We start from the raw sequence: 24,594 nt of genomic DNA, 5'->3' as shown, positions 1-24,594 counted from the left end.
TAGAGACGGGGTTTTTCTATGTTGGTCAGGCTGGTCTCGAACTTCTGACCTCAGGCTATCTGCCCGCCTCGTCCTCCCAAAGTGCTGGGATTACAGGCGTGAGCCACCGCACCTGGCCCCCACAAATTGGCCTTTCTAAGCCTCAGTTTCCATGTCTGTACGATGGGTATTACCATGCCCACCTTGCAGGGTGGTCATGAGATCAAGTCAGTTCAGTGCCCAGTGTGTGGTGGCTGTGTGCGGTTTCCCTGAGGCTCTTTGGGCCTTACCTGCTTCCTGCTCTTCCCTGCTCAGGGGACCAGATTGTGGGTGCCACCATCTACTTTGACAACCTGCAGTCGGGTGAGGTGACCCAGCTGCTGAACACCATGGGGCACCACACGGTGGGCCTGAAGCTGCACCGCAAGGGGGACCGCTCCCCCGAGCCTGGCCAGACCTGGACCCGTGAAGTCTTCAGCTCCCGCAGCTCTGAAGTGGTTCTGGTGAGTATCTCGCCGGCCCATCTGTGCCCTGAGCTCCCCCAGCCACGCCGGCCTGCTGACCCCACTCCTGAGCCTTCCATGTGCCTCTGGAGCCTCTCTTTTTGCTCCTTCTTCTCCTCTCACCTGTCTTCACTCTCTTGAGCCCTTGGCCACCCTGTTTCTTTCTGCTTTTGTGTGACATGTGGCTGTGCTGTCCCTAAACGTCTTCAATCAGTCTCTTCAGAGCGGCCACAGTATGGGAACTGACTTGTGCAGCCCGGCCCTAGATGCTAGGAGGAAGGTCAGCTGCTTTGCAGGAATCTTTGAAATGACTTCACAGGTGCCCAGCTCCACCTCACAGACACCATTTTTCTCTCTGCAGAGGCCTGATACATTCTGTGGGTCAGACGCTGGGCAGCAAAGTGCCTGTGGGGACATTGGTCTTTCTGATGGCTTGTTTATTTAACAAATAATGGGTCCTCAAAGTGAGACTGTTAACCCAAGCACAACCAGTCTCTTAGGCTCAGCAAGTGCTTTCAGGGTACAAGGGCCTCTGAGAAGATTCCCCTCCTGGTTAAACGAACAAGCCAGTGGCTTGAGAGTTGGGAGCTGAAGGGCCCGGTCTCTTGGGAGGTGTCCCTGGCACAGGCCGATTTGAATCTCTAACTGAATGGAAATCCTCCCAGTCCAAGAGTATACCTCCCACTCCCTCCCCACGGTTTTTGCTTACCGGTATGACCTCCAGAGAATTTCTGATTTCCTCCTGTGATGTGGCTGTCAGCCCCTTTCTTCACTCCCCTTTGCTGTGCCCCAGGAGGCTCCATGGACCTCTGTTTTGGTCCCAGCTTCTCAGGGTAACAGGCAACGTGTTGTCAGCTGGGCTGTGGCCGGGCATCTGCTAACTCAGGCAGACTCTGCTGCAACCTCTGCCCGGCGTGTCTTTCTGCAGAGCGGAGATGATGAGGAGTACCAGCGCATCTACACCACGAAGATCAAGCCACGGCTGAAGTCGGAAGATGGAGTGGAAGGAGACCTTGGGGAGACCCAGAGCCGCACCATCACGGTGACCAGAAGGGTCACGGCCTACACTGTGGATGTGACCGGCCGGGAAGGAGCCAAGGACATAGACATCAGTAGCCCTGAATTCAAGATCAAGATTCCAAGACATGAACTGACTGAAATCTCCAATGTGGATGTGGAGGCCCAGTCTGGGAAGACCGTGATCAGACTGCCCTCGGGCTCGGGGGCAGCCTCCCCGACAGGCTCTGCTGTGGATATCCGAGCAGGGGCCATTTCTGCTTCAGGACCAGAGCTCCAAGGTGCTGGCCACTCGAAGCTCCAGGTCACCATGCCTGGGATAAAGGTGGGAGGCTCAGGTGTCAATGTCAGTGCAAAGGGCCTGGACTTGGGTGGCAGAGGAGGGGTCCAAGTTCCGGCAGTGGACATTTCATCTTCTCTTGGGGGTGGGGCAATAGAGGTGCAGGGCCCACCTCTGGAGAGTGGTGATCATGGCAAAATTAAAATTCCCACCATGAAGGTGCCAAAATTTGGTGTCTTGACAGGGCCTGAGGGCCAGACACCAGAGGCAGGGCTGAGAGTTTCTGCACCTGAAGTCTCTGTGGGGCACAAGGGTGGCAAGCCAGGCTTGACTATCCAAGCCCCTCAGCTGGAAGTCAGTGTGCCCTCTGCCAATATTGAGGGCCTTGAGGGGAAGCTGAAGGGCCCCCAAATCACTAGGCCCTCACTTGAGGGTGACTTAGGCCTGAAAGGTGCCAAGCCACAGGGGCATATTGGGGTGGACGCCTCTGCTCCCCAAATTGGGGGTAGCATCACTGGCCCCAGTGTGGAAGTTCAGGCCCCTGACATTGATGTTCAGGGGCCTGGGAGCAAACTGAATGTGCCCAAGATGAAAGTCCCCAAGTTTTCCGTATCAGGTGCAAAGGGAGAGGAAACTGGGATTGATGTGACACTGCCTATAGGGGAAGTGACTGTTCCTGGGGTCTCTGGGGATGTCAGCCTGCCTGAGATTGCTACTGGTGGGCTGGAAGGAAAGATGAAAGGTACTAAAGTCAAGACTCCTGAAATGATTATTCAGAAACCTAAAATCTCCATGCAGGATGTGGATCTGAGCCTTGGGTCTCCTAAACTGAAAGGAGATGTTAAGGTTTCTGCTCCTGGGTTGCAAGGTGATGTTAAAGGCCCTCAAGTGGCACTTAAAGGCTCCAGAGTGGACATAGAGACACCAAACCTAGAGGGAACCTTGACAGGCCCTAGGCTTGGCAGTCCTTCCGGGAAAACCGGAACCTGTAGGATCTCTATGGCAGAAGTAGACTTAAATGTGGCTGCACCTAAAGTGAAAGGGGGTGTAGATGTCACACTCCCCAAAGTAGAAGGGAAAGTCAAAGTCCCTGAAGTTGATGTCAAAGGCCCCAAAGTGGATGTCAGTGCGCCAGATGTCGAAGCACATGGCCCAGAATGGAACCTGAAAATGCCCAAGATGAAAATGCCCACGTTCAGCACTCTAGGAGCCAAAGGGGAAGGTCCAGATGTGCATATGACTCTACCCAAAGGAGATGTCAGTATTTCAGGGCCCAAGGTCAATGTGGAAGCCCCAGGTGTCAACTTGGAGGGCCTGGGGGGAAAACTTAAAGGCCCTGATGTTAAGCTGCCTGATATGAGTGTCAAGACACCAAAGATCTCCATGCCTGATGCAGATTTGCACGTGAAAGGTACAAAGGTGAAGGGAGAGTATGATGTAACTGTACCAAAGCTTGAAGGAGAACTCAAAGGCCCGAAAGTGGACATTGATGCCCCAGATGTGGATGTTCATGGCCCAGACTGGCACTTGAAGATGCCCAAGATGAAAATGCCCAAATTCAGTGTGCCAGGGTTCAAAGGAGAGGGCCCAGAAGTGGATGTGAACCTGCCCAAGGCTGATGTGGACTTTTCTGGACCCAAGGTAGATGTTACTGCTCCTGATGTGAGCATTGAGGGACCAGAAGGGAAATTGAAAGGGCCCAAGTTTAAGATGCCTGAGATGAACATCAGAGTCCCCAAGATCTCCATGCCTGATGTGGACTTACATTTGAAAGGCCCTAACATAAAGGGAGAATATGATGTCACAATGCCGAAGGTTGAAAGTGAGATTAAAGTTCCTGATGTTGAACTTAAAAGTGCCAAAATGGACATTGATGTCCCAGATGTGGAGCTTCAAGGCCCAGACTGGCACCTGAAGATGCCCAAGATGACAATGCCCAAGTTCAGCATGCCTGGCTTCAAAGCAGAGGGCCCAGAAGTGGATGTGAACCTGCCCAAGGCTGACATTGACATCTCAGGACCCAAGGTGGGTGTTGAAGTTCCAGATGTGAATATTGAAGGACCTGAAGGAAAGCTGAAGGGCCCCAAGTTCAAGATGCCAGAGATGAATATCAAGGCCCCCAAGATCTCCATGCCTGATGTGGACTTGCATATGAAAGGTCCTAAAGTAAAGGGAGAATATGATGTGACAGTGCCAAAGCTGGAAGGGGACCTGAAAGGCCCAAAAGTAGATGTCAGTGCCCCAGATGTTGAAATGCAGGGTCCTGACTGGAACTTGAAGATGCCAAAGATTAAAATGCCCAAATTTAGCATGCCCAGCCTCAAAGGAGAGGGGCCAGAATTTGATGTGAACCTGTCCAAAGCGAATGTGGACATTTCTGCACCAAAAGTAGATATTAGTGCTCCAGATCTGAGCCTTGAAGGACCTGAAGGGAAGTTGAAAGGCCCGAAGTTTAAGATGCCTGAGATGCACTTCAAAGCTCCTAAGATGTCTTTGCCAGATGTTGACCTGGATCTTAAAGGACAAAAAATGAAAGGAAATGTAGATATCTCTGCACCAAAGATAGAGGGTGAAATGCAGGTTCCAGATGTGGACATCAAAGATCCCAAGGTAGACATTAAAGCACCAGATGTGGAAGGCCAAGGCCCAGACTGGAGCCTGAAAATACCCAAGATGAAAATGCCCAAGTTCAGTATGCCCAGCCTCAAAGGCGAGGGCCCAGAAGTGGATGTGAACTTGCCTAAGGCTGACGTTGTTGTCTCAGGACCCAAGGTGGACATTGAAGCCCCAGATGTGAGCCTCGAAGGTCCAGAAGGGAAGCTGAAGGGTCCCAAGTTTAAGATGCCTGAGATGCATTTCAAGACCCCCAAGATCTCCATGCCTGATGTGGACTTACACTTGAAAGGCCCCAAAGTCAAAGGGGATATGGATGTGTCTGTGCCCAAGGTAGAAGGTGAAATGAAAGTGCCAGATGTTGACATTAAAGGACCCAAAGTGGACATTGATGCCCCAGATTTGGAGGTTCAAGGCCCAGACTGGCACCTGAAGATGCCCAAGATGAAAATGCCCAAGTTTGGCATGCCTGGCTTCAAAAGAGAGGGCCCAGAAGTGGATGTGAACCTGCCTAAGGCTGACATTGATGTCTCAGGACCCAGGGTGGATGTTGAAGTTCCAGATGTGAGCCTTGAGGGCCCGGAAGGAAAGCTGAAGGGCCCCAAGTTTAAGATGCCTGAGATGCACTTCAAGGCCCCCAAGATCTCCATGCCTGATGTGGACTTACACTTGAAAGGCCCCAAAGTCAAAGGGGATGTGGATGTGTCTGTGCCCAAGGTAGAAGGTGAAATGAAAGCACCAGATGTTGAAATCAAAGGACCCAAAATGGATATTGATGCCCCAGATGTGGAGGTTCAAGGCCCAGACTGGCACCTGAAGATGCCCAAGATGAAAATGCCCAAGTTCAGCATGCCTGGCTTCAAAGGAGAGGGCCCAGAAGTGGATGTGAACCTGCCCAAGGCTGACATTGATGTCTCAGGACCCAAGGTGGATGTTGAAATCCCAGATGTGAGCCTTGAGGGCCCGGAAGGAAAGCTGAAGGGCCCCAAGTTTAAGATGCCTGAGATGCACTTCAAGGCCCCCAAGATCTCCATGCCTGATGTGGACCTGAATCTTAAGGGGCCAAAACTGAAGGGAGATGTGGATGTGTCCTTGCCTGAGGTAGAAGGTGAAATGAAAGTGCCAGATGTTGACATTAAAGGGCCCAAAGTTGACATTAGTGCTCCAGATGTGGATGTTCATGGCCCGGATTGGCACCTGAAGATGCCCAAGGTGAAAATGCCCAAGTTCAGCATGCCTGGCTTCAAAGGAGAGGGCCCTGAGGTGGATGTGAAGCTGCCCAAAGCTGATGTTGATGTCTCAGGACCCAAAGTGGATGTTGAAGTTCCAGATGTGAATATTGAAGGTCCAGACGCAAAACTAAAAGGTCCCAAATTCAAGATGCCAGAAATGAGTATAAAGCCTCAGAAGATATCCATGCCAGATGTTGGGTTGCATTTGAAAGGTCCTAAAATGAAAGGAGATTATGACGTTACAGTTCCAAAAGTAGAAGGGGAGATAAAAGCTCCTGATATTGACATCAAAGGCCCCAAAGTTGACATTAATGCACCAGATGTGGAGGTTCATGGCCCAGACTGGCACCTGAAGATGCCCAAGGTAAAAATGCCCAAGTTCAGCATGCCTGGCTTCAAAGGAGAGGGCCCTGAAGTGGATGTGAACCTGCCCAAGGCTGACATTGGTGTTTCAGGACCCAAGGTGGACATTGATGTTCCAGATGTGAATCTTGAAGCTCCAGAGGGAAAACTAAAAGGCCCTAAGTTCAAGATGCCAAGCATGAATATACAGACACACAAAATCTCTATGCCTGATGTTGGACTTAATTTGAAAGCCCCTAAACTGAAAACTGATGTAGATGTTCCCCTTCCCAAAGTGGAAGGAGACTTGAAGGGTCCTGAAATTGATGTGAAAGCCCCTAAGATGGATGTGAATGTTGGTGATATTGATATTGAAGGTCCAGAAGGGAAGTTGAAGGGCCCCAAGTTTAAGATGCCTGAGATGCATTTCAAGACTCCCAAGATCTCCATGCCCGATGTGGACTTACACTTGAAAGGCCCCAAAGTCAAAGGGGATATGGATGTGTCTGTGCCAAAGGCAGAAGGTGAAATGAAAGTGCCAGATGTTGACATTAAAGGGCCCAAAGTGGACATTGCTGCCCCAGATGTGGAGGTTCATGGCCCAGATTGGCACCTGAAAATGCCCAAGATGAAAATCCCCAAGTTCAGTATGCCTGGCTTCAAAGGAGAGGGCCCAGAAGTGGATGTGAATCTGCCAAAGGCTGACATTGATGTGTCTGGACCGAGTGTGGACATTGATGCTCCTGATTTGGATATTGAGGGACCAGAAGGAAAGTTGAAAGGCTCCAAATTTAAGATGCCCAAGTTGAATATAAAAGCTCCCAAGATCTCCATGCCAGATGTGGACTTGAATTTGAAGGGACCCAAACTGAAGGGAGAGATAGATGCTTCTGTGCCAGAACTGGAAGGTGATCTCAGAGGGCCGCAAGTTGATATCAAAGGTCCTTTTGTGGAAGCAGAGGTGCCTGATGTTGATCTGGAGTGTCCTGATGCAAAGTTGAAAGGGCCCAAGTTTAAGATGCCTGAGATGCACTTCAAGGCCCCCAAGATCTCCATGCCTGATGTGGACTTAAACCTGAAAGGCCGCAAAGTCAAAGGGGATATGGATGTGTCTGTGCCCAAGGTAGAAGGTGAAATGAAAGTGCCAGATGTTGACATCAAAGGACCCAAAATGGACATTGATGCCCCAGATGTGGATGTTCATGGCCCAGACTGGCACCTGAAGATGCCCAAGATGAAAATGCCCAAGTTCAGCATGCCTGGCTTCAAAGCAGAGGGCCCTGAAGTGGATGTGAATTTACCCAAGGCTGATGTTGATGTCTCAGGACCCAAGGTGGATGTTGAAGTCCCAGATGTGAGCCTTGAAGGTCCAGAAGGGAAGCTGAAGGGCCCCAAGTTTAAGATGCCTGAGATGCACTTCAAGACCCCCAAGATCTCCATGCCTGATGTGGACTTACACTTGAAAGGCCCCAAAGTCAAAGGGGATATGGATGTATCGGTGCCAAAATTGGAAGGAGATTTAACAGGCCCCAGTTTGGATGTGGAGGTGCCTGATGTTGAGCTGGAGTGTCCTGATGCAAAGTTGAAAGGCCCTAAATTTAAGATGCCAGACATGCACTTCAAGGCCCCCAAGATCTCCATGCCTGATGTGGACTTACACTTGAAAGGCCCCAAAGTCAAAGGGGATGTGGATGTGTCGGTGCCAAAATTGGAGGGAGATTTAACAGGCCCCAGTTTGGATGTGGAGGTGCCTGATGTTGAGCTGGAGTGTCCTGATGCAAAGTTGAAAGGCCCTAAATTTAAGATGCCAGACATGCACTTCAAGGCCCCCAAGATCTCCATGCCTGATGTGGACTTACACTTGAAAGGCCCCAAAGTCAAAGGGGATATGGATGTGTCAGTGCCAAAATTGGAGGGAGATTTAACAGGCCCCAGTGTAGATGTGGAGGTGCCTGATGTTGAGCTGGAGTGTCCTGATGCAAAGTTGAAAGGGCCCAAGTTTAAGATGCCTGAGATGCACTTCAAGACCCCCAAGATCTCCGTGCCTGATGTCAACTTAAACTTGAAAGGCCCCAAAGTCAAAGGGGATGTGGATGTGTCTGTGCCCAAAATAGAAGGTGAAATGAAAGTGCCAGATGTTGACATCAAAGGGCCCAAAGTGGACATTGATGCCCCAGATGTGGATGTTCATGGCCCAGACTGGAACCTGAAGATGCCTAAGATGAAAATGCCCAAGTTCAGCATGCCTGGCTTCAAAGGAGAGGGCCCAGAAGTGGATGTGAATTTACCCAAGGCTGATGTTGATGTCTCAGGACCCAAGGTGGATGTTGAAGTCCCAGATGTGAGCCTCGAAGGTCCAGAAGGGAAGCTGAAGGGCCCCAAGTTTAAGATGCCTGAGATGCACTTCAAGACCCCCAAGATCTCCATGCCTGATGTTGATTTCAATTTAAAGGGACCCAAAATCAAAGGAGATGTTGATGTTTCTGCCCCAAAGCTGGAGGGAGAGTTAAAAGGTCCAGAATTGGATGTCAAAGGTCCCAAGTTAGATGCTGACATGCCAGAAGTAGCTGTGGAAGGTCCAAATGGCAAGTGGAAAACTCCTAAGTTCAAGATGCCAGATATGCACTTTAAAGCTCCCAAAATCTCTATGCCAGACCTCGATCTACACTTGAAGAGCCCCAAGGCAAAAGGAGAGGTGGATGTAGATGTTCCCAAATTGGAAGGGGACCTTAAAGGGCCACATGTGGATGTCAGTGGGCCAGACATTGACATTGAGGGACCAGAGGGCAAATTGAAAGGCCCTAAGTTCAAGATGCCTGATATGCATTTCAAAGCCCCCAATATTTCTATGCCTGATGTTGACCTAAATATCAAAGGGCCCAAAATCAAGGGGGATGTAGATGTGTCTGTGCCTGAGGTAGAAGGTAAAATTGAAGTACCAGATGTGAACATCAAGGGCCCCAAAGTTGATGTAAATGCCCCTGATGTCCAAGGTCCAGACTGGCACCTGAAGATGCCCAAGATGAAAATGCCCAAATTCAGCATGCCTGGCTTCAAAGCAGAGGGCCCTGAAGTAGATGTCAACTTGCCCAAGGCTGACGTTGATGTCTCAGGACCCAAGGTGGACATTGAAGGCCCTGATGTTAATATTGAAGGACCAGAGGGAAAGTTGAAAGGGCCTAAGTTCAAGATGCCAGAGATGAACATCAAAGCCCCCAAGATCTCCATGCCTGACTTTGATTTGCATCTGAAAGGTCCCAAGGTGAAGGGTGATGTGGATGTTTCTCTGCCCAAAGTGGAAGGTGACCTCAAGGGCCCCGAAGTTGACATCAAGGGGCCTAAAGTGGATATCGATGCCCCAGATGTGGGTGTTCAAGGCCCAGACTGGCACCTGAAGATGCCCAAGATGAAAATGCCAAAGTTCAGCATGCCTGGCTTCAAAGGGGAGGGCCCAGATGTGGATGTGAAGCTGCCCAAGGCTGACATTGATGTCTCAGGACCCAAAGTGGACATTGAAGGCCCTGATGTTAACATTGAAGGACCAGAGGGAAAGTTGAAAGGGCCTAAGTTCAAGATGCCAGAGATGAATATCAAAGCCCCCAAGATCTCCATGCCTGATATTGACTTAAACCTGAAAGGACCCAAAGTAAAGGGTGGTGTGGATGTTTCCCTTCCTAAAGTGGAAGGTGACCTCAAGGGCCCAGAAGTTGACATCAAGTTCCCAAAAGTGGACATTGACGCACCTGATGTTGATGTTCATGGCCCAGACTGGCACCTAAAGATGCCCAAGATAAAAATGCCCAAGATCAGCATGCCTGGCTTCAAAGGAGAAGGTCCAGATGTGGACGTGAACCTGCCCAAGGCTGACCTTGATGTCTCAGGACCCAAAGTGGATATTGAATGTCCCGATGTGAATATCGAAGGACCTGAAGGAAAGTGGAAAAGTCCAAAGTTTAAGATGCCTGAGATGCATTTTAAGACTCCAAAGATATCCATGCCAGATATTGACCTGAATCTTACAGGTCCAAAAATAAAAGGAGATGTGGATATTACAGGCCCTAAGGTAGAGGGAGATCTGAAAGGTCCTGAAGTTGACCTCAAAGGCCCCAAAGTGGACATTGATGTCCCAGATGTTAATGTTCAGGGTCCAGACTGGCACCTGAAGATGCCCAAGATGAAAATGCCCAAGTTCAGCATGCCTGGCTTCAAAGCAGAGGGCCCTGAAGTGGATGTGAACCTGCCCAAGGCTGACGTTGATGTCTCAGGCCCCAAAGTGGACGTTGAAGGTCCTGATGTTAACATTGAAGGACCAGAGGGAAAGTTAAAAGGGCCTAAGTTCAAGATGCCAGAGATGAATATCAAAGCCCCCAAGATCTCCATGCCTGACTTTGATTTGCATCTGAAAGGTCCCAAGGTGAAGGGTGATGTGGATGTTTCTCTGCCCAAAGTGGAAGGTGACCTTAAGGGCCCCGAAATTGACATCAAGGGTCCCAAAGTGGACATTGATGTCCCAGATGTGGACGTTCAAGGCCCAGACTGGCACCTAAAAATGCCCAAAATGAAAATGCCCAAATTCAGCATGCCTGGCTTCAAAGGAGAGGGCCCAGATATGGATGTGAACCTGCCCAAGGCTGACCTTGATGTCTCAGGGCCCAAGGTGGACATTGATGTTCCAGATGTCAATATTGAAGGTCCAGAGGGGAAGTTGAAAGGTCCCAAGTTCAAGATGCCTGAGATGAACATCAAAGCCCCCAAGATCTCCATGCCTGACATTGATCTTAACCTGAAAGGTCCCAAAATGAAGAGTGATATGGATGTGTCTCTGCCAAAAGTGGAAGGTGACATGAAAGTTCCTGACGTGGATATTAAAGGCCCAAAAGTGGATATTAATGCCCCAGATGTGGATGTTCAGGGCCCAGACTGGCACCTGAAGATGCCTAAGATAAAAATGCCCAAGATCACCATGCCTGGCTTCAAAGGGGAAGGTCCAGAAGTGGATGTGAACCTGCCCAAGGCTGACCTTGATGTCTCAGGACCCAAGGTGGACATTGATGTTCCAGATGTGAATATTGAAGGTCCAGATGCGAAACTGAAGGGCCCTAAATTCAAGATGCCAGAGATGAACATCAAAGCTCCTAAAATATCAATGCCTGATTTGGACCTCAATCTTAAAAGCCCTAAAATGAAAGGAGAGGTGGATGTTTCGCTTCCAAATGTAGAAGGTGATTTGAAAGGGCCTGCTCTTGACATAAAAGGCCCAAAGATAGATGTAGATGCTCCAGATATTGATATTCATGGCCCAGATGCCAAATTAAAAGGTCCAAAACTGAAGATGCCTGACATGCATGTAAACATGCCCAAGATCTCCATGCCAGAAATTGACTTGAATTTGAAAGGCTCAAAGCTTAAGGGAGATGTTGAGGTCTCTGGGCCCAAGTTGGAAGGTGACATTAAAGCTCCCAGTTTGGATATAAAGGGCCCAGAAGTGGACGTTTCCGGTCCTAAGCTTAATATTGAAGGCAAGTCAAAGAAATCTCGTTTTAAGCTTCCCAAATTTAATTTTTCGGGCTCCAAAGTTCAGACACCTGAAGTGGATGTCAAAGGTAAAAAGCCAGATATTGACATAACAGGTCCAAAAGTTGATATTAATGCTCCTGATGTCGAGGTCCAAGGAAAAGTGAAAGGATCCAAGTTTAAAATGCCTTTCCTGAGTATTTCATCTCCCAAAGTTTCTATGCCTGATGTGGAGCTAAATTTGAAAGGTCCCAAAGTCAAAGGAGACTTAGATATTGCGGGTCCCAATTTAGAAGGTGACTTTAAAGGCCCCAAAGTGGATATTAAGGCACCAGAAGTCAGTCTTAATGCACCTGATGTGGATGTTCATGGTCCAGACTGGAATCTGAAAATGCCCAAGATGAAAATGCCCAAATTCAGTGTGCCTGGCTTAAAAGCAGAAGGGCCAGATGTGGCTGTGGATCTACCAAAAGGAGACATCAACATAGAGGGCCCAAGTATGAACATTGAGGGCCCAGATCTCAACGTGGAAGGTCCGGAGGGAGGCTTGAAAGGTCCCAAATTCAAGATGCCTGACATGAATATCAAAGCTCCCAAGATCTCCATGCCTGACATTGACTTAAACTTGAAGGGCCCCAAGGTGAAAGGTGATGTGGATATTTCTCTTCCCAAACTTGAAGGGGATCTGAAAGGGCCAGAGGTTGATATCAAAGGCCCTAAAGTGGACATCAATGCCCCAGATGTGGATGTTCATGGTCCAGACTGGCATCTGAAGATGCCCAAAGTGAAAATGCCCAAGTTCGGCATGCCCGGCTTCAAAGGAGAGGGCTCTGAAGTCGATGTTACCCTCCCTAAAGCTGACATTGACATTTCTGGTCCCAATGTAGACATTGATGTTCCAGATGTGAATATTGAAGGTCCAGATGCAAAGCTGAAGGGCCCCAAGTTCAAGATGCCTGAGATGAACATCAAAGTCCCCAAGATCTCCATGCCTGACTTTGACCTGAACTTGAAGGGACCCAAAATGAAGGGTGATGTGGATGTGTCTTTGCCCAAAGTGGAAGGTGATCTAAAAGGCCCTGAGGTGGACATCAAGGGCCCCAAAGTGGACATTGAGACTCCTGACATTAATATCGAAGGCCCAGAGGGTAAATTGAAGGGACCCAAATTTAAGATACCAGAGATGCACCTGAAGGCTCCCAAAATTTCGATGCCTGACATTGATTTAAACCTGAAGGGCCCCAAAGTCAAGGGTGATGTGGATGTTTCTCTGCCCAAAGTGGAAGGTGACCTTAAGGGCCCTGAAGTTGACATCAAGGGCCCCAAAGTGGACATTAATGCTCCGGATGTTGATGTTCAAGGCCCAGACTGGCACCTGAAGATGCCCAAGGTGAAAATGCCCAAGTTCAGCATGCCTGGCTTCAAAGGAGAGGGTCCAGATGTGGATGTGAACCTGCCCAAGGCTGACCTTGATGTCTCAGGGCCCAAGGTGGACATTGATGTTCCAGATGTCAATATTGAAGGTCCAGAGGGAAAGTTGAAAGGTCCCAAATTCAAGATGCCTGAGATGAACATCAAAGCCCCCAAGATCTCCATGCCTGACATTGATCTTAACCTGAAAGGTCCCAAAATGAAGAGTGATATGGATGTGTCTCTGCCAAAAGTGGAAGGTGACATGAAAGTTCCTGACGTGGATATTAAAGGCCCCAAAGTGGATATTAATGCCCCAGATGTGGATGTTCAAGGCCCAGACTGGCACCTGAAGATGCCTAAGATAAAAATGCCCAAGATCACCATGCCTGGCTTCAAAGGGGAAGGTCCAGAAGTGGATGTGAACCTGCCCAAGGCTGACCTTGACGTCTCAGGACCCAAGGTGGACATTGATGTTCCAGATGTGAATATCGAAGGTCCAGATGCGAAACTGAAGGGCCCTAAATTCAAGATGCCAGAGATGAACATCAAAGCCCCCAAGATCTCCATGCCTGACTTTGATTTGCATTTGAAAGGCCCTAAGGTGAAAGGAGATGTGGATGTTTCTCTGCCTAAGATGGAAGGTGATCTAAAGGCCCCTGAAGTTGACATCAAGGGCCCCAAAGTGGACATTGATGCCCCAGATGTGGATGTTCATGGCCCAGACTGGCACCTGAAGATGCCCAAGGTGAAAATGCCCAAATTCAGCATGCCGGGATTTAAAGGAGAGGGCCCAGAAGTGGATGTTAATTTGCCCAAAGCTGACATTGATGTCTCAGGACCCAAAGTGGACATTGACACTCCTGATATTGATATTCATGGTCCAGAAGGGAAACTGAAGGGCCCCAAATTTAAAATGCCTGACTTACACCTCAAGGCTCCGAAGATCTCTATGCCTGAAGTTGACCTGAATCTGAAAGGTCCAAAGGTGAAGGGCGACGTGGACGTTTCTCTGCCCAAAGTGGAAGGCGACCTCAAGGGCCCCGAAGTTGACATCAAGGGCCCCAAAGTGGACATTGATGTCCCAGATGTGGACGTTCAAGGCCCAGACTGGCACTTAAAAATGCCCAAAGTGAAAATGCCCAAGTTCAGCATGCCTGGTTTTAAAGGAGAGGGCCCAGAAGTGGATGTGAACCTGCCCAAGGCTGACCTTGACGTCTCAGGACCCAAGGTGGACATTGATGTTCCAGATGTGAATATCGAAGGTCCAGATGCGAAACTGAAGGACCCTAAATTCAAGATGCCTGAGATGAACATCAAAGCCCCCAAGATCTCCATACCTGACTTTGATTTGCATCTGAAAGGACCCAAAGTGAAGGGTGATGTGGATGTTTCCCTTCCTAAAGTGGAAGGTGACCTCAAGGGTCCAGAAGTTGACATCAAGGGCCCCAAAGTGGACATCGACGCCCCTGATGTGGATGTTCATGGCCCAGACTGGCACCTGAAGATGCCCAAGGTGAAAATGCCCAAATTCAGCATGCCAGGATTCAAAGGAGAGGGCCCAGATGTGGATGTTACCCTTCCTAAGGCTGACATTGACATTTCTGGCCCCAAAGTGGACACTGATGCCCCTGATGTCAGTATCGAAGGTCCAGATGCAAAACTGAAGGGTCCGAAGTTCAAGATGCCAGAGATGAACATCAAGGCCCCCAAAATCTCCATGCCTGACATTGACTTTAACTTGAAGGGTCCCAAAGTGAAGGGTGATGTGGATGTCTCTCTACCCAAAGTCGAAGGTGATCTCAAGGGCCCTGAAATTGACATAAAAGGCCCCAGTTTGGACATTGACACCCCTGATGTCAATATTGAAGGTCCGGAAGGAAAATTGAAGGGGCCCAAATTTAAGATGCCTGAGATGAACATCAAAGCTCCCAAGATCTCCATGCCTGACTTTGATTTGCACCTGAAAGGTCCCAAAGTAAAGGGTGATGTGGATGTTTCACTACCTAAGGTGGAAGGTGATCTGAAAGGGCCAGAGGTAGACATTGAAGGTCCTGAAGGGAAGCTCAAAGGTCCCAAGTTTAAGATGCCTGATGTTCATTTCAAAACCCCACAAATCTCCATGAGTGACATTGATTTGAATTTGAAAGGACCTAAGATAAAAGGAGATATGGACATTTCCGTTCCTAAACTGGAGGGAGATCTGAAAGGTCCCAAAGTGGATGTCAAAGGCCCTAAAGTGGACATTGACACTCCTGATATTGACATTCATGGTCCAGAAGGGAAACTGAAGGGCCCCAAATTTAAAATGCCTGACTTACACCTCAAGGCACCGAAGATCTCTATGCCTGAAGTTGACCTGAATCTGAAAGGTCCAAAGGTGAAGGGCGACATGGATGTTTCTCTGCCCAAAGTGGAAGGCGACCTCAAGGGCCCCGAAGTTGACATCAAGGGCCCCAGAGTGGACATTGATGTCCCAGATGTGGACGTTCAAGGCCCAGACTGGCACCTAAAAATGCCCAAAGTGAAAATGCCCAAGTTCAGTATACCTGGTTTTAAAGGAGAGGGCCCAGAAGTGGATGTGAACCTGCCCAAGGCTGACATTGATGTCTCAGGACCCAAAGTGGACATTGATGTTCCAGATGTGAATATCGAAGGTCCAGATGCGAAACTAAAGGGCCCCAAGTTCAAGATGCCTGAGATGAACATCAAAGCCCCCAAGATCTCCATGCCTGATATTGACTTAAACCTGAAAGGACCCAAAGTGAAGGGCGATGTGGATGTTTCCCTTCCTAAAGTAGAAGGGGACCTCAAGGGCCCAGAAGTTGACATCAGGGGCCCAAAAGTGGACATCAACGCCCCTGATGTGGATGTTCATGGCCCAGACTGGCACCTGAAGATGCCCAAGGTGAAAATGCCCAAATTCAGCATGCCTGGCTTCAAAGGAGAAGGTCCAGATGTGGATGTGAGCCTGCCCAAGGCCAACATCGATGTCACGGGACCCAAGGTGGACGTTGATGTTCCAGATGTGAATATCGAAGGTCCAGACGCAAAACTGAAGGGCCCCAAGTTCAAGATGCCTGAAATAAATATCAAAGCTCCCAAGATCTCCATGCCTGATGTTGACCTGGATTTGAAAGGACCCAGAGTAAAAGGAGATTTTGATGTGTCTGTGCCTAAGGTTGAAGGGACTTTGAAAGGCCCAGAAGTAGACCTTAAAGGTCCAAGTCTGGATTTTGAAGGCCCCGATGCCAAACTCAGTGGCCCATCTTTGAAGATGCCATCGCTGGAGATATCTGCTCCTAAAGTAACTGCTCCTGATGTTGATTTGCATCTCAAGGCACCAAAAATTGGATTTTCAGGTCCGAAGTTAGAAGGTGGTGAAGTGGACCTCAAGGGACCCAAAGTTGAAGCTCCAAGCTTAGATGTACACATGGACAGCCCAGATATTAACATCGAAGGGCCAGATATTAAAATCCCCAAATTTAAGAAACCTAAGTTTGGATTTGGGGCAAAAAGCCCCAAAGCTGACATCAAGTCACCTTCACTAGATGTCACTGTTCCTGAGGCAGAGCTGAACCTTGAGACTCCTGAAATTAGTGTTGGTGGCAAGGGCAAGAAAAGTAAGTTTAAAATGCCTAAAATTCATATGAGTGGTCCTAAAATTAAGGCCAAAAAACAGGGATTTGACTTGAATGTTCCTGGGGGTGAAATTGATGCCAGTCTCAAGGCTCCGGATGTAGATGTCAACATCGCAGGGCCGGATGCTGCACTCAAAGTCGACGTGAAATCGCCCAAAACCAAGAAAACGATGTTTGGAAAAATGTACTTCCCAGATGTAGAGTTTGACATTAAATCACCTAAATTTAAAGCTGAGGCCCCTCTCCCTAGCCCCAAATTGGAGGGTGAACTCCAGGCACCTGATCTGGAACTTTCTTCGCCAGGGATTCATGTCGAAGGTCTTGACATCAAGGCGAAGGCTCCCAAGGTCAAGATGCCAGATGTGGACATCTCAGTGCCAAAAGTAGAGGGTGACCTGAAAGGCCCCAGAGTGCAGGCAAACTTGGGTGCACCTGACATCAACATCGAAGGCCCAGATGCTAAAGTCAAAACACCGTCCTTCGGCATTTCTGCCCCTCAAGTCTCCATCCCTGATGTGAATGTGAACTTGAAAGGACCAAAGATAAAGGGTGATGTCCCCAGCGTGGGACTGGAAGGACCAGATGTAGATCTGCAAGGTCCAGAAGCAAAAATTAAGTTCCCCAAGTTTTCCATGCCCAAGATCGGCATCCCTGGTGTGAAAATGGAGGGTGGGGGAGCCGAGGTCCATGCCCAGCTACCCTCTCTTGAAGGAGACTTGAGAGGACCAGATGTTAAGCTTGAAGGGCCCGATGTTTCTCTAAAGGGGCCAGGAGTAGACTTGCCTTCAGTGAACCTCTCTATGCCAAAAGTCTCTGGGCCTGACCTTGATCTGAACTTGAAAGGACCAAGTTTGAAGGGAGACCTGGATGCATCTGTTCCCAGCATGAAGGTGCATGCTCCAGGGCTCGACCTCAGCGGTGTCGGTGGCAAAATGCAGGTGGGAGGAGATGGTGTGAAAGTGCCAGGGATCGATGCCACAACAAAGTTTAACGTTGGGGCACCAGATGTGACACTGAGGGGACCAAGCCTGCAGGGAGATCTGGCTGTCTCTGGTGACATCAAATGCCCTAAAGTATCCGTAGGAGCTCCTGATCTAAGCTTGGAGGCATCTGAAGGCAGCATTAAACTTCCCAAAATGAAGCTGCCCCAATTTGGCATCTCTACTCCAGGGTCCGACTTGCATGTTAATGCCAAGGGGCCACAGGTTTCTGGCGAACTGAAGGGGCCAGATGTGGATGTGAACCTGAAAGGGCCTCAGATTTCAGCACCGAATGTGGACTTTAACTTGGAAGGACCAAAAGTGAAAGGGAGCCTTGGAGCCACTGGTGAGATCAAAGGCCCCACTGTCGGAGGAGGTCTTCCAGGCATCAGTGTTCAAGGCCTAGAAGGAAACCTCCAGATGCCTGGAATTAAGTCCTCTGGATGTGATGTGAACCTGCCAGGCGTGAATGTGAAACTCCCAACTGGGCAGATTTCTGGGCCTGAAATCAAAGGTGGTCTGAAAGGTTCAGAAGTAGGTTTCCATGGGGCTATTCCCGATATCAGTGTGAAGGGGCCTTCCTTTAATATGGCATCTCCTGAGTCAGATTTTGGCATTAACCTGAAGGGCCCAAAAATCAAAGGAGGTGTGGATGTTTCAGGGGGTGTCAGTGCCCCAGACATCAGCCTCGGTGAAGGGCATGTGAGTGTTAAAGGTTCCGGGGGTGAGTGGAAGGGACCCCAAGTCTCCTCTGCTCTCAACTTGGACACATCTAAATTTGCTGGGGGCCTTCATTTCTCAGGACCAAAGGTGGAAGGAGGTGTGAAAGGAGGTCAGATTGGACTCCAGGCTCCTGGGCTGAGTGTGTCTGGGCCTCAAGGTCACTTGGAAAGTGGATCTGGAAAAGTAACATTCCCTAAAATGAAGATCCCCAAATTTACCTTCTCTGGCCGTGAGCTGGTTGGCAGAGAAGTGGGGGTGGATGTTCACTTCCCTAAAGCAGAGGCCAGCATCCAAGCTGGTGCCGGAGACGGCGAGTGGGAAGAGTCTGAAGTCAAACTGAAAAAGTCCAAAATCAAAATGCCCAAGTTTAATTTTTCCAAACCTAAAGGGAAAGGTGGTGTCACTGGCTCACCAGAAGCATCCATTTCTGGGTCCAAAGGTGACCTGAAAAGTTCAAAGGCCAGCCTGGGCTCTCTGGAAGGAGAGGCAGAGGCCGAAGCCTCTTCACCGAAAGGCAAATTCTCCTTATTTAAAAGTAAGAAGCCACGGCACCGCTCAAATTCATTCAGTGATGAAAGAGAGTTCTCTGGACCTTCCACCCCGACGGGGACTCTGGAGTTTGAAGGTGGGGAAGTGTCGCTGGAAGGTGGGAAAGTTAAAGGGAAACACGGGAAGCTGAAATTCGGTACCTTTGGTGGATTGGGGTCAAAGAGCAAAGGTCATTATGAGGTGACTGGGAGTGATGATGAGACAGGCAAGTTACAGGGGAGTGGGGTGTCCCTGGCCTCTAAGAAGTCCCGGCTGTCCTCCTCTTCTAGCAATGACAGTGGGAATAAGGTTGGCATCCAGCTTCCCGAGGTGGAGCTGTCAGTTTCCACAAAGAAAGAGTAGCAGGCCTTTGTATGTGTGTACATATATATATATATATAACAAAACATCAGCCTTGGGTGTGTTCCTATATAAACTCCAAAGGGAAACACACCGACCGCCTCAGCAATCATGCAAAGATCTTGCCTGGCCTGGTGGCAAGCGCTGAAAAACCGACCGCCTGTAGGCTCCTGGAACTATACAGATAGGTAAAGAGTTCCAAGTTCGTCCAGCCCATGTGCAAAGTCAACAGTATTTGCCTTAAGATTTCATATATATATATTTTTTTGCATTGACTGCTGAGAGCTCCTGTTTACTAAGCAAGCTTTTGTGTTTATTATCCTCATTTTTATTGAATATTTTTAGTTTTGGGGTAATGGAAACCCACTTTTTCATTGTAATGACTTTGGGGGCTTTTGTTAGTAAGGGTGGGTGGGGTGATGGGTTGCAGACGGAGGTCAGGTCTTCCTCTTTCCTGAGACTGGATCTGTTCAAACAGCAAACACCCACAGATGGCCCAGAGGTGGTGGTAGTCAGGGTGTGTGGGTGTTTTTAGGGTTCTTTAGCGTTGCTTCTTTCACCCAGGGGTGGTGGTCCCAGCCAGTTTGGTGCTGATGGTGAGAGGAAATTAGAATCTGTTTGCAAATTGTCCAACCCACCCCCTCAACATGAGGGGCCTCCATTTTCTGTGTTTTGTAAGGGAACTGTTTCTTTCATGCCGCCATGTTCCTGATATTAGTTCTGATTTCTTTTTAACAAATGCTATCATGATTAAGAAAATTTCCAGCACTTTAATGGCCAATTAACTGAGAATGTAAGAAAATTGATGCTGTACAAGGCAAATAAAGCTGTTTATTAACCTTGATGTCTTGTGCCTTTGCATTCTGTGTTGTGGGGGCGTGAAACCTGGGGAAGCTGCACGGCCAGCTGTGACTGTTCAGACCGGATCCATCTGGTGGCATTGCTAGTTTCATCAGTGACTTTAAGGCAGTGACCTTCGGGAGGCAGTGGGAGAAAAATCTTTGCTTCTTGATTCTCATGGTGAGGCTGGTTGTGCCATTGCTGAGAAATCAAGAGGAGGCTTGGCCTCGGGACCCACTCACCTACTTTGCATCCTCAGATATGAATATACAACTCAGAACTGGTTCTAAATGGGTTACAGATGTGAACAGTTACAAGGCCTCCTGGAATTACCGAAAGGGCTCTGCTTGTGAATCACCGGTCTGCCATTTATTCCTGACATGGCTGCAGGTTTGCTGAGTGACCGCTGTGGCCCAGGCTGGAGTGCAGTGGCACAATCTCGGCTCACTGCAACCTCCTCCTCCTGGGTTCAAGCGATTTTCCTGCCTCAGCCTCGCGAGTAGCTGGGATTACAGGCCTCTGCCTGTATGCCTGGCTAATTTTTGTATTTAGTAGAGATGGAGTTTCACCATGTTGGCCAGGCTGGTCTCAAACTCCTGACCTCCAGTGATCCACCCGCCTCGGCCTCCCAAAGTACTGGGATTACAGGCATGAGCCACTGCGCCTGGCCAGGGTGCTGATCTTGTATAAGGTATCTTTGTGGTCCTTTCTAGTCCATTTTAGGGCTAAACATTATGAAAAATTCTTCTGACCAAAGTCCCCTTTTGATTTCCAGCTCTGTTGACAATATGTGGGGGTGGGGGAGGAGTGGTTCCAGTCACTGGCTCCTAATGTTGGTCATTGCTGGGCAGAGGGTGATGCCTTCTTGTACTTGGACCAAGCTTGTCCCCCTCGCCATTCCTTAGAGATGCCCCATTTCTGCCAGTGGAGGCAGCTCTGCACCTCTCTGGATCCCCCCAGAACAGAGATAAAATAGCTCCCACCCCATCCTTCCCTGTCTAGTACCAGCCTGTCAGTGGAATCTCCTGCCAGTGCAGGCTCCACCTGTCCTTGCTTGGATTTCAGACATGCCTTCCCTAGCTTCTTCCGTCCTCACCTTGGCCAGCAGAACCAGTGTTCTGGGGGTTTTGGAGCTCAAGGGTGGCCCATGGATTTGGAAAGAGATAGGTTGGGAGGGAGGCCCTTGATACCCGGCTGCTTTTTAGATAACCGACCTACAGCTTCTTTTATGAGCTGGACAAGATGTTTAACCTGCTTGAGCCTCAGTTTCATCACCCTTAAAATTGAGTTAGCAGCATTCATAGGGCCAGAGTTCATCCAGGTATTGGGGTTATGCATTACATGGCGGCACCACACTGAAATGTGCAGCATTCATGTGACAGCCAGATACATACTTATGGAAAGCACAAGAGTTGGCATGAAATCCTAGAGAGACAGGCATGAGCCCATCTTCTACAGAAACTCCTTGGTGCACTGGACCACACACACACCCCAGCCGTGAGCATGCTCAGGTTCAATGATGCGCACAACTGCCACACATCACCGTCCGTCCTAACTGGGCCTGGGGCTGTCCCCGGGGTGCTGCTTTCACTCAACCAACCACAGCTCGAAACCCATCTCCTGTTCCTTCCTCAACTCTGAAGCCAAGAGTGTGGGGCAGGTCAGAGTGTGCATGCTGCTCGAGATGAGTAGCCCTGGTGTCTGGAGGGTGGGGTGAGTGGGTGACGGTGGGGTGAGTGGGCGACAGTGAGGTGAGTGGGCGACGGTGGGGTGCACTTGTGTACACAGCTAGGGAGGAATGCCCATTAGGATGCTGGAAAGTCCTCTGAGGAGAACTACCCAGGTTGTCCAATAATATATCAATTAAAAAAATTTTTTTAGCTTGAGGAAGAAGTGATGCAGGCTAGTGGTGGCCCCCAGTGTCCATTCAATAAATGTTTTCTGAGTCCCATGTGGCTAGATGTGTCCCAGTCCCACTGATCTCAGATTCCTCTTCTGAGGATCTCCACAGAGCGAATGATGTGATGCATGTGAAAAACTGGAATGCCTTGAACCCTGGCAATAAACCTGTGGAAATCATGCATGTACCAGGGACGGCGAGGCCAGTGATCTCATTGGGTGGGACAGTCAGTGGGTGGTGGGTGGGATGGAGAAGGGACAAGGCAAGTAGCCGTACAAACTTGAGAGTGTTCTAGCCACCTTCTTCTCAAAGTCAGGCCTGGGCTGGAGGCAGTGGCCACAGAACACGAACGCTGCTTCCCGCAGTGATGGTTACCATAGCAGCGACGGCATGGGAGGAGACAAGGGCTTATGTGGTGCGTGGAGGGCGCACCCCAGCTGCCTCGCCCTGCCCATGCTCCTTACCCTTGCCCTCCCTCAGTTCCTGATAGGGGTGGTCCAAGTTATCCCCTAAAGTCTTTGTTTTTTTTAAGACAGAGTCTCGCTCTTGTTGCCCAGGCTGGAGTGCAATGGTGTGATCTTGGCTCACTGCAAACTCCGCCTCCTGGGTTCAAGAGATTCTTCTGCCTCAGCCTCCTGAGTAACTGGGACTAAAGGCACCTGACACCATGCCCGAATGATTTTTGTATTTTTAGTAGAGATGGGGTTTTGCTATGTTGGCCATGGTGGTCTCGAACTCCTGACCTCGTGATCTGCCTACCTTGGTCTCCTAAAGTGTTGGGATCACAGGCGTGAGCCACGGCGCCCGGCCTATCCCCTAAAGTCTTGCAGGAACCAGCCTTGCAAGGTCTGACACTCTAAGGTCCTGGTTCCTGCACTCGAGGGTGAGAGCAGCGTCAGGAGACTGGGAAGGGGCTGGACTCTGTGATGTTCTTTCCCAGAGTTCAGCAAAGAGCAATTGCAAGGACTGCAGTCTCAAGGTCAGCCTTGCTTTAGGCAGTGTGACTGTGTGTGGACAGTGGTGTAGTTAAGGGGGCATCTGGGAAAACAGAATTATTTTGAAATACACCATGGGCTCACAAATGGCAGGGAATAGTGAACAGTTCCTCCATTCCTTCCTTCCTTCCTCTCTCCCTTCCCTCCTTCCTTCCCTTCCTTCCTCCCTCCCTCCCTTCCTGCCTCCATTCCTTCCTTCCTCCCTTCCCTCCTTCCTTCCCTCCTTCCTTCCCTTCCTTCCTTCCTCCCTCCTTCCTTCCCTTCCTTCCTTCCTCCCTCCCTCCCTTCCTGCCTCCCTTCCTTCCTTCCTTCTTCCCTTCCTCCCTCCCTCCCTCCCTCCCTCCCTCCCTTCCTTCCTTCCTTCTTTCCTTCCTTCCTAAAGGATCTTGCTCTGTCACCCAGGCTGGAGTGCAGTGGCACGATCTCAGCTCACTACAACCTCCACCTCTCAAGCTCAACTACCATGCCGGGCTAATTTTTGTATTTTTTGTAGAGACAGGGTTTCACCATGTTGCCCAGGCTGGTCTCAAACTCCTGAGTTCAATCAATCACTCCCTCCTTGGCCTCCCAAAGTGCTGGGATTGCAGGCGTGAGCCACCGCGCTTAGCCCAGAGAATAATTTTCATAAACTCACACTCATTTCTCTAGCTGTCAGGTTCCCTCTCGCAAACTTAGTTCCATTTGAAGATAGTTCAATCAGAGAGACTTAATAAAGAGACAGTTTATGGAGTAGTGGGCAGGGGCAAAGGAGGCCACAAGGGGTGGTAAGACCCCCAGGGACAGTAGGAAGTTGGTACTATCCCTGGCCCTGAAGGGTATGAGGAAGAAGTGGTATTCCTGAAGTCCAGTGTTCACAGGAGGTAGAGGAGGAATCCTCAGTGGAGGCTATAGCCACAGAGGACCAGCATCTACCAGAACTTCCTGCTGTGTGAAGCAGGGAGGAACACCCTGACCCCTCTCTCCACTGGAGGGCATGGGAGCCCAGGTGTTGCAGGTGATCCACCTCCTGGGGCACAGAGTGGGGCAGAGAAGCAGGAGCAGGGGTCTGAATGTGGAGGGAACAGATAGAGAATAACCAGGACAGGGCCAGGTGCAGTGGCTCATGCCTGTAATCCTAACACTTTGGGAGGCCGAGGCAGGTGGATTGCCTGGGCTCGGGAGTTTGAGACCAGCCTGGGCAACACAGTGAAACCCCATCTCTACTAAAATACAAAATTAGCTGGGCATGGTGGTGCACGCCTGTAATCCCAGTTACTTGGGAGGCTGAGGCAGGAGAATTGCTTGAACCTGGGAGGTGGAGGTTGCAGTGAACAAAGATTGTGCCACGGCACTCCAGCCTGGGGGACAGAGCAAGACTCCATCTCAGAAAACAAACAAACTAGCCTGGTGCGGCACTCACCTGTAGTCCCAGCTACTCAGGAGGCTGAGGCAGGAGAATCACTTGAGCCTGCACTCCAGCCTGGGCGACAAAGCAAGACTCTGTCTCCAAAAAAAAAAAAAGAATAACCAGGACAATGTCCTCATCCTCTTGTTTTTTCTGTTTGATAAGTTTGAATTTTTATGCACTGAGGTTTCTTAAACTAGAATTTAAGGTATGATCATAAAGTAATGCTACAGTTTTTTCTTAAAGAAGCGCACATACGTCCCAATGGCAATTCTGCTTTCAGTGGTCACCTTGGGAAGCTCTACACTTACTTCTGTAAAAAATCTACTGTTGGGCCGGATGCGGTGGCTCAT

At 49.5% G+C, this 24,594-nt stretch overlaps 1 protein-coding gene across 4 annotated transcripts in view; it reads left to right on the top strand.

Moving 5' to 3' along the window:
* Window positions 1–24,594, top strand: part of AHNAK (AHNAK nucleoprotein) — a 121,001-nt gene that overhangs the window by 16,701 nt on the left and 79,706 nt on the right. For 3 of the 4 annotated variants that reach the window (XM_055287363.2, XM_055287274.2, XM_055287453.2), the window contains exons 4-5: window positions 295–482; window positions 1,411–19,966. In XM_055287363.2, coding sequence (XP_055143338.2) covers window positions 295–482; window positions 1,411–19,125 — 17,903 coding nt within the window. In that variant the 3' untranslated portion in view covers window positions 19,126–19,966. Of the gene's footprint in view, window positions 1–294; window positions 483–1,410; window positions 19,967–24,594 lie in introns of those variants that run through there. The other variant, XM_055287634.2, reaches the window with a different exon arrangement.

This window comes from Symphalangus syndactylus, chromosome 1 (genome assembly GCF_028878055.3).
Source record: "Symphalangus syndactylus isolate Jambi chromosome 1, NHGRI_mSymSyn1-v2.1_pri, whole genome shotgun sequence".
Taxonomy (NCBI): Eukaryota; Metazoa; Chordata; class Mammalia; order Primates; family Hylobatidae; genus Symphalangus; species Symphalangus syndactylus.
Note: the sequence above shows the minus strand (reverse complement) of the source record. Positions and strands in the feature narration are given on the sequence as shown.